The sequence below is a fragment of the Chiloscyllium plagiosum genome, chromosome 9 (assembly GCF_004010195.1).
Source record: "Chiloscyllium plagiosum isolate BGI_BamShark_2017 chromosome 9, ASM401019v2, whole genome shotgun sequence".
NCBI lineage: Eukaryota > Metazoa > Chordata > Chondrichthyes > Orectolobiformes > Hemiscylliidae > Chiloscyllium > Chiloscyllium plagiosum.
Genome location: NC_057718.1, coordinates 71,769,373 through 71,779,942, shown reverse-complemented (window position 1 = coordinate 71,779,942; position 10,570 = coordinate 71,769,373). Strand labels below are relative to the sequence as shown.

The 10,570-nt window shown below is 44.4% G+C and overlaps 1 protein-coding gene across 1 annotated transcript in view; it reads left to right on the top strand.

Moving 5' to 3' along the window:
* LOC122553256 (tubby-related protein 4-like) overlaps positions 1–10,570 on the top strand; it is a 353,919-nt gene that overhangs the window by 327,028 nt on the left and 16,321 nt on the right. The window contains exon 12 of the mRNA XM_043696840.1: positions 8,767–8,910. Coding sequence (XP_043552775.1) covers positions 8,767–8,910 — 144 coding nt within the window. The remainder of the gene's footprint in view (positions 1–8,766; positions 8,911–10,570) is intronic.

Below are 10,570 nucleotides of genomic sequence, written 5' to 3'. Positions count from 1 at the left end.
GGAGTGGGGTGGGGTTTTGGAAAAGGTGCAGGAGGGATGAAGTGAAGAGGGAGAGGTGGAGCGATAAGGTGCATTGTGGGGGTGGATGGATGAGGAGGGAGAGCTGGTATGCTGGCTGGCTACAGGTTAGCAGTAGGACCTATGAGTGACCCTGGGAAATGTGGTCCAGGTCTTGGTTGCTGATTGGATGGAGCCAGAAGTAGAGGCAGAAGGTGGAGGAAAGTCGAGGTCAGTCCGAGTGTTATTGTCAGCAGAATCTAGTGCTACAGGAGACATCCGGAGAAGAGACGGAAATTGTGGGTGTGTACTTGGGAGTCCCAGTAGGTGGTCACGATGGCATGGGTACCAACCCAGAACCGGAAGTGACTTTGGACTGGAGAGGCCCAGCACTGGATGAAATGTCCCACGAGGCTAATAGCAACAGCAGCATGGGGCGGGACCTGGATGCAACTGGAACCAGGGCGCATATTTCGAACATCAAATTAGTTCTCCGATTGAGGAAAAGCAGAATTTTGTAAACTTCTGATTTTTTATACCAGATATGAAACAGAAAAGCAGTTTGCTGAGCTGCTATATTCTCTGTTGGATGTAGAATAGTCGAGGTCCTCCACATGTTTGGGAAAGGGAGGCCTTGAGCTGGGGGAGGGATCAGGAGAGGGAATGGAGATGCCTCTGGGAGGGTGGAGTGGAGAATCTGGACAGATAATTGTTTGTGGAGGCATTGGAGGTATTGCAAGTATGGAGCATCAAAGGTGGGTCCAATTTTGGAGGGTTTAAAATATACCTGTTGGCCTTGAGGGATGAGATGGTTGCTAAGACAGCAGCTGAGGAATGTCACGTGGCTCTAATGGCGAGTTTGTTTCATCATGTGGTCAAAGAGCTAGAGGGCTGAGGAGATCACAGTGTTTTGGCAGTGAGAAAGGGACTGAGCGCATTTCTGATGGAGGCAGAGAACTCCTTCAAAGTGGGCATTCTTTGAAGAGACATTTGCTGTGGAAGAAACTTAGTTAGAGCCAAAAAACTGTAGATGCTGGAATCCAAAGAAGATAGGCAGGAGGATAATGCACGAAACTGTCACATCCCTGAACATTAGCATAGCTAATTCACCGAATCTGCACACCTTTGGCTGGAAGAACACAGCAAGCCAGGCAGCATCAGGAAGTGGAGAAGTCAATGTTTCGGATGTAACCCTTTTTCAGAACTGGCCTTGGGTGTAGGGGGAGCTGCAGATAAAAGGGGTGGCGGGGGCAGGGTGGCGAATTAGGGATAGGTGAAGACAAGCAGAGGATATAATTTGGTTGGTCAATGGGAAGAATGAATCTGGTTAGAGGAAGAGAGGAGTGGAAGGGAGGGGATAGGCTAGGAAGGGAGTCACACCCAACCTTTGCCCACCACATGCCATCACCCTTCACCCCTTCCCCCACCAATGGGAGCCACATCGGGACCAACCCCCAAAACCTCACCCCCGAGCCTTGCCACATATTCACTATCCCCCTGACCTCAAATGCTGTGAGGCCGGTCTGCTTTCAGGAAAGGTCTCACATTCGTACCCCTCCGCCCCCACCTCATTGAATGCTGTACCCACCACAACGTGTAGCTCTTCTTCCTCCGGCTCTAAGTCGTCTTCTTTGACAAAAACTTACAACCACTCTCTGAGGGCTCCTTCTCCTGCCTCTTACCTTCCTCCTCTACTTGATCCCCCCCCCCCCCCCGCTGGCCTTTTACCTGCCCTAGACCTCTTCATTGCAGACTGTTGACGTGACATCGGCTGCCTCAATTTCTCCAACCACAAATCCCCCCCACCGCGCAGCACTCAACTCAGTCCACAACAATCCCCAGTTCACCACCAATCCTGCTAACAAAGGCAGGGCGGTGGTAGTCTGGAGAACAGACCTCTGTGCTGCAGAGGCCGAACGCCAACTCTCCGACATCACGTCCTGGATGTAGGTTTGCTCGCTGAGCTGGAAGGTTCGTTTTCAGACTTTTCATCACCATACCAGAGAACATCATCAGTGACCCTCCGGATGAAGCACTGGTGCCGTGGCCTGCTTTCTATTTATGTGTTTAGGTTTCCTTGGGTTGGTGGTTCATTTTCTGTGGTGATGTAATTTCCTGTTCTTTTTCTCAGAAGGTGGTAAATGGGATCCAAGTCAATATGTTCGTTGATCGCTTTCCGGTTGGAATGCCATGCTTAGGAATTCTTCTGCGAGTCTCTGTTTGGCTTGTCCTAGGATGGTTGTGTTGTCCCACTTGAAGTTGTGTCCTTCCTCACCTGTATGTAAGGATACTAGTGAGAGTGGGTCATGTCTTTTTGTGGCAAGTTGATGTTTATGTATCCTGGTGGCTAGTTTTCTGCCTGTTTCTCCAATGTAGTATTTATTACAGTTCTTGCAAGATATTTTGTAAATGACGTTGCTTGTTGTTTGTATACGGTCTTTCACAGCTGTTTTAATGTGTTGGTGGGCTATCATGATGTCAAGGGGTCTGAGTAGTCTGGCAGTCATTTCTGAGATGTCTTTGATGTAGGGGAGAGTGGCTAGGGTTTCTGAGATTTGTTGCTTAGAAATCGATGGACTGTGTTCATTGAGGACCCATTCTTCTTGAATACACTGTATAGGTGATTTTGCTCTGCTCTACGTAGTTCCTCTGTGCTGCAGTGTGTGTTGGCTCATTGAAATAATGTTCTAATGCAGCTCCGTTTGTGGGTGTTGGGTTGATTGCTTCTGTTGTTCAGTATTTGATCAGTATGCATTGTCTTCCTGTTAGACACTGGTTTGGAGTTCCACATTGGCTGTTCGTTCTACTGTGACATGTCCTAAAACTATGTCCTAACTCCCATTTGCCCAGAACCCGACCACAACCCATCAGGTCAAAATCACTTGCAGTGTCCGTGCCCTCATTGCCTCCAGTGATCTCACCTCCAGTGCCTCCAAGTTCATAGTCCCCTAGCCCCGCACTGCTTGGTTTACCTGCTCCCCAAGATCCACAAGCCCAACTAGCCTGGTCTACTCATCATCTTGGCATGCTCTTGCCCCACCAAACTCATCTCGTCCTATCTTGACTCCACCCTCTCCCCCTTAGTTCAGGCACTTCCCACCTATATCCGCGACACCAACCATGCCCTCCATCCCTGCAGTAGCTTCCAGTTCAACAGCACTCACTATGGACGTGCAGTCCTTATACATGTCCATACACCACAAGGATTGGTCTCCAGGCCATCTGCTTCTTCCTCTCCAATGACCCATCAAGTTTCCCTCTACCGATACCCTCCACTGCCTCGCCGAACTGGTCCTCACCTTCAACAACTTTTTCTTTAACTCCTCCCATTTCCTCCAAATCCAGGGGGTGGCCATGGGTGCCTTGATGGGCTCCTGTTACACCTGTCTCTTTGTTGACTATATCAGTCAGTCTTGAGTACTTACACAGGCACTGTGCCCTAACTCTTCCGCCATTACATCGATGACTACATTGGTGCAGCATCTTGCACCCAGACTGTACTGGAGCAGTTTATTGATTTTGCCCACAACTTCCACCCTGCCCTCAAATTCAAATGGTCCACCTCGGACACCTCCCTCCACTTTCTTCACCTCTCCATTTCCATCTACGGCAACAGTCGTAGACAGACATTTACTACAAACCCACAGACTCCCATCACTACCTTGACTACACCCAGTATCCTGCAAGAACTCTACCCCATTCTCCCAATTCTTCCGCCTCGACTGCATCTGCTTGGACGAGGAGACTTTCCACTCGCGAGTCTCCCAGATGTCCATCTATTTTAAACAATGTGCTTCTCCTCTCTCTGTCATCCAGATAGCCTTCCACCTCACCACCTCCATTCCCTGTTTCACTGCTCTAAACTCCTCCTAACACAATAAAATCCCCCTTGTGCTCACCTACACTCCACCAGTTTCATCATTCAACATATCATCGTTAAACACTTGCGCCAACTCCAACTAGACCCCGCCACCACGAACATCTTCCCCTCCCCACCCCTCTCTGCCTTCCGCAAGGACCGTTGCCTTTGACAGTCCTTGGTTTGCGCCACCCTCCCCACCAACACCCAGGTACCTTCCCCTGCAACTGGAAACGATGCAAAGCCTGCCTACACACCTCCCTCCTCACTTCCATCCAGGGCCCCAAAGAGTCCCTTCAGGTGAGACAGAGGTTCACCTGCCTCTCTGCCAGTCTCGTTTACTGCATCAGCTGGTCCCGATGTGGTCTTCTCTACATTGGGGAGACCAAACATTCGCTGAGCATCTCAGTCAGGCCCTCAGGGGCCGACCAGACTGCCCAGTCACCATGCACAATGAATCAAACCACAAAGTGGAGGAACAACCCCACATCTCTCACCTGGCAGTCTACAGCCCGGAGGACTCATCATTGAGTTCTCTAATTGAAAATAACCTCTCTTCCCATCCCCTGACTCTCTTCCCAGCCCTACCCCCTCCCTTCCACTATTCCCTGCCACCAATTGGATTCAATCCTCCCATTGAACAATCAGGTCATACCCTCTACGTGTCTTCACCTATCCCCACTTCACCACCCTAATCCCGCCATCCCCTTTATCTGCATCTCCCCCTACACCCATCCCCAGTCCTGAAGAAGGGTTACACCTGAAACGTGGACTTCTCCAACAAAAGAAAAATGCCAAGTTGAATCCAAAATTAGTTTAGTACTAGGAAACAAGGGTAATGATAGTGAGTATGTTTGCGAATGGGAAGCAGTTTCCGGTGGAGGTACGCAAAGCATAATATTCACATCTTTGCTGTTTGTGATATATATTAACAATTTAGTTTAAACTGCGAAAGGCATGTTTGATAAATTTAGAGACAACACAAAAAAAGGCCAGGTAGTTGACAGTGATAAAGCTATTCACTTGTTTGAGCTCATGAACAAAAAATCGGGAAATGGTAGTCAGTCCTGGGATGTGCGACATTATGCATTTGAGAAGGGCGAACGAAGCAAAGGAATATACTGGGCAGCAAGGTAGCTCAGGGGCTAGCACTCCTGCCTCACATCACCAGGAATCCAGATTCGATACAACCCTTGGACGACTATCTGTGTGCAGTTTGCACATTCTCCCCATGTCTGCATGGGTTCCTTCTGGGTATTCTGGTTTCCTACCACAGTCCAAAGTTGCACAAGTTAGATGGATTGGCCATGGGAAATGCAGAGTTACAGGGAGAGGGTAATGGGGTAGGGTCTGGGTGGGATGCTTTTTGGAGGGTTGGTGTGGACTTGAGGGACCAAATGGCCTGCTTCGTCTCCATATATTCTATGATTTATAATAAATGGGAGGATACCGAGATTCATAATTGGATGTAAGAGAACTTGGGCTGCATGACTATGGTCCATGCAAATAGCAGAGCAGATATATAAACCTTGTAAAAGAAGGCATACAGAACATTTGCCTTCATTGGGTGGAGGTACTGAATACAAAAGCATGGCTCTAATGCTGGAATTATATAAGATACTGTAGAGTTCTGGTCACCACATTACAGGAAGGACATAATTATTCTAGATTTACAAGACAGGAGATTTGCAAGAATCTTGTTAGAATTTGAGTAGGCTAGTAGACTATTGGGTAGGCTAGTGTGATTTTCCTTAAGACAGAAGAGGCTGAAGGCTAACTTAATTTAGGTCTACAAAATAATGAGGAGCTTTAATGTAGTGAATGGAGAAGCCCTGATTCCCTTAGCAGAGAGGTAAATTACCAGGAAGCAGGGATTTAAGGTGATCAACAGAAGAATTAAAAGAAACATAAGAAAAACCTGTTTTCTGCAGTGGTGAGTGTCTGGAATTTGCTGCCAGGTTTCGTGGTAGAAGCAGAGCCCTCAATGCATTTGAATGGAACTTAGATCTGGACCTGAAGTGCTTTAACCTGCAAGGCTACAGATCAGATGCTTTCAGTGATTCTATGGAATAAATCTGTAGAGCCACTGGGATTGATTGGAGTTGGGGAGTTGGATTGGGTGGTGAGGGTAATGTGAGGTGGATGAAATTGACTGCATTGTCCTGTGTAGAACTGGCATAGTGGCTGAATAGTCTCTTTCTATGCCATGCTATATGACTCAATATTTTCAGATAACAAGTCCACTACCACTTAACAATACTGAGCTAATCTGGTTCTGTATTTCAAAAAAATCCAAAGTTGGTCACTGCAAATAACCTTTACTACTGGAAATTCTGTCTTAAGAATAAATAAGGTTCTGTTTCATAGGCATGTATGTTACCTATTTTTGAGAAGATTTGTAAGTTTGCTCTCTGAGCTGGCAGGTTTGTTTTCAGACATTTTGCCACCGTGATTGGATAACATAATCAGTAAGAGCCTCCGGTGAAGTACTAATGGTATGTCCCGCCTCTCTATTTAAAGGTCTTGGTTTCTTAAGGTGGGTGATGACTTTTCTCAAGAGAAGGTAGATGGGGTCTAAATCGATGTGTTTATTGATGGAGTTCCGGTTGGAATGCCAGGCCTCTAGGAATTCTGGTGCATGTCTTTGTTTCACTTGTCCTAGGATGTGTGTGTTGTCCCAGTCAAAGTGGTGTCCTTCTTTGTCTGTACGTATAGAAACTATGATAGTGGTTCGTGTCTTTTGGTGGCTAGTTAGTGTTCATGTATTCTGGTGGCAAGTTTCCTGCTTGTTTGTCCAATGTAGTATTTTTCACAGTTCTTGCATGGTATTTTGGTCTGTGTTTGTTGTTTTTCTGTAGACGCTAATTTGAAGCTCTCCATTTACTGAATAGAAAAACAACAAACACAGACCAAATACTGAACTTCAGAAGCAATCATCCCAACACCCACAAACAGAGCTGCATCAAGACATTATATCAATGATCTACGTCATACTGCAGCACCCAAGAACTACAAACAGCAGAAGAAAAATACCTCTACAACATTTTCAGGAAAAACAGGTACCCAATTAACACAATCCGCGATTCCTCAGAAACAAACCCAAACAAGCAGACACAGCACAACCAAAACTTTTGCCGCATTGTCCTACATCAAAGACATATCAGAAATGACTTTCAGACTTGGCGTCATGGTAGCCTACAAACCCACCAACACACTTAAACTAATTAACCTAAAAGATCCATTAGATACTACCAGCAAAACTAATCTCATTTACAAAATACAGTGCAAGAACTGTGAAAAATACTACATTGGACAAACAAGCAGGAAACTTACCACCAGGATACATGAACACCAACTAGCCACCAAAGGACATGACCCACACAAGTTTCCACACAAATAGACAAAGAGGGACTCCACTTTGGGACAACACACACATCCTAGGACAGGCGAAACAAAGACATGCAGGAGAATTCCTAGAGGCCTGTCATTCTAACCAGAACTCCATCAATAAACACATCGATTTCGACCCCATCTACCTTCCCTTGAAAGAAAATACCGGAAATGACATCGCCCACCTTAAGAAACCAAGACCTAGAAATAGAGAGGCAGGAGATACCACCAGCGCTTCACCCGAGGCTCTCACTGATTATCTTACCTAGTCATGGTGACGAAATGTCTGCTAAGGGAATGTCTGAAAACAAGCCTTCCAGTTCAGTGAGTAAACTTACATCCATATGTATGTGACCTATTTTCTTTATAGCTGAAATAGCAGGATATACAGGGAGATACATCTGTATTAAAATAGCACCTTTCCAATTCTCAGGACATACTCGATCACTTGCCAAGTAATTTACTTTTGAAGTCATAAAGACCATGTCTTTTTATGTTTCAACGTTTTTGATTATGGACAGAAATGGGAAAAGAACTGTTTTAAAAGCTAATGCAATTTTTAAAAGCAAGTCTCCTCACTCTTATTGTAAGAGCTGTTTACACACCTGATTGTTCAAGCAATAGTAGAAACCTGGTAGTAGATGAGCTGGAGCTAATGGCCTGTGTACAAATGGAGATTTGGCTAGCAACAAATTGTTGATTGATGTATGTGAATAGTTATCACAAAAGTTTCCTGTTGGTTAACAACTACGTGATTGGCTCCAACTTAGCTAAATACTCTTGGGGTGTGAAGCCATTGGATCATCGTAAAGGCAGTCAGTAAAAACACCTTAAACATAGAGAAAAGATCCATTTTCTGTTTCCTCTCAGCAATTGCTGTAAGCAATTGTGAACCAGCCTTGTACCTTCTGCAAGCACATAAAATATCAGGATAAGGAGAATCAAGGAGCAGCCAAAAGAATCACTTCAGCAAACCCTGTGAACAGAGGCAACACCACATTCCCAGTCTTTCCCTTTGTCCATTATGCCAATGTTTTCTTCTTATGTCTGTTCCTATCAATACATGAGTATAGAGGGAAAGTTTTGCAAGTAGATTAGAAATTTAATCTAATGTCAACAGTTCATAATTATTTATCTGTGGTGAGAATCTATTTTTCATAAGCCATAGTTCTAGTTAAGTACAGAAATCTGGCATGTGCTTTCTGACAACCTGAGTTGTGAAGACAGCTAAATTGGGGAATCTTGTGTACTTATAATCTTTAACTTTGTGATGACTCTGACAATACTAAGGTTTGATTTCTAGATGAGTACCCCAATGAAGTGTAACAGTGTAGTTTTTATGGTTTGTTGGGAAATTCCAACAGGAATTTATCAAAACAGCAAGTGAAATGATTGTTTTTGGTTGATTTGGACAGTAAATGATTATTTTCCTATTTGTTTTCCGTTTCAATATGATTCATTCTTCATTCTGTTGTATTTAAGAATGAATATAATTAACATCAATTTCTTGTAATTCTTAGTCATCTACAAAACCAGCTTGCTACATCTTCAGCCCAGACAAATGACTATTTATCTACCAGAAGTACGCAAGCAATCTATGGACTTCATCAATATCTCTACATTCAATCCCAGTGTTTTCAGCGAAGATGAGGATGATCTTGCAGGTAAGCCTTAGCTGTGTTTATTTGAATATATTCAAACTAAGATGTGGCTCAACCTGTTTCATAGATTAAACATAGATTTTTCCTATTAAAATCATGTTTTACTAATTCATTAGATTTTTTCAAGGAAGTATCAGTGGATGTTTGTATTGGACTTCCAAAAGGCATACGACAAGGTACCTAACAAAAGTTTAAGTCATAAGATGGTCGTGTGATCAATTGGAAAGTTAGGCAGAGAAACAGCAATATATTGGCATGGCTAAAGAATTAACTAATGGCCAATGAATGGAATAAGGAGTTTTTTTCCAGGTTGGCAATGTGTAATCAGTGGGATGCATTGCTGGGACTGCAACTGTTTACAATATATGTCAATAACTTGGAGGAAAGAAGCAGCTGTACTAAAGCCAGGTTTGCAGATGACACATACATAGGTGGAAAAGGTAAGTTGTGAGGGGGTTACATATGGTTGACAGAGAAATATTGGTGGGTAAGAGAGTAGGCATAAGTTTGGCAAATGGAGTTTACTGTAGGAAAATGTGAAGTTCATTTTGGAAGGGAGATCAAAAGGGCACTATTATTTAAATGGAGAAAAGCTGCAGAAAGCTGCAATACAAAGGTGGTACTTGGGCTCAAAATACAGAAAACAAACACACAGGTAAAAGGGTTATTGGAAATTTGGCCATTATTTCAAAAGAGTTGGCGTATAAAAAGAAGAAATAATTCAGAAGATGAAGTCACATAGGATCCACGGTGAGTTGGATACAAAATTGTCTTCATCATAGAAGAAAGATTGATGGTAGTTGTGGAGAGATGTTTTCTGACTGGAGAACTGTGATCAGTGGTGTTCCACAAGGATCAGTGCTCGGTTCTCTCTTGCTAGTAATTTATATAAATGATATCAATGAAAATGTGGATGGTCTGATTAGTAGGTTTTGAGATGACACAAAAATTAATGCAGTTGTAGATAATGAGGAAGGTTATCAAAGAACACAACAGGATCAACTGGAAAGTTGGGCGAAAAAAATGGCAGATGGCATTTGATCCAGATAATGGTGAGGTTAAGCATTTTTGGAAGTCAAATGTAAGAGAAATGTACAGAGGAACTTCAATTATCTGAATACCATTTATCTGAAAATCGGATTATGCGAAGGAGATCTCGAGGTCCCGACAGAAACATTATATCAAAGACGTGAAATCCAACAATGATCGCGTCTTTTGTTTTCAATGATTAAAAGCGCTGTCAAGAACAGTCATGGACTGATGGGAGTGCAATCATTTCTAAATGACCGACCTCCCATCCCCTTCCCCCCCCCCGCTTCTCACACTTTCCCTGGAGTTCTACGCAATGGTGTATTCTAAAACCCCCTTCCCCAGATAATCTCTTCAAAATTGTCCTGGACAGGGCAAAGGTGGAACCTGTCAAGATGTTCCAATAAAACTATGTGTGTTTGGGTGCGTGTGCGTGCGCGCTACTTGGAGACTCACCCCGCAAAAGGCAGTAGCAGTAGCAGCAGCCTTGTTGTTACTGTCCAGCCCGACTGCCCCAGAGAGAGAGAGAGAGAGGGCGCGCGTGGGGGGTGGGGTTGGGCATGGGGGCATGTTGGACAGGATTGAGGGTGGGATTGGGGCGGTGTTGGATAGGGTTGGCAAGTGGGCGGGGGGG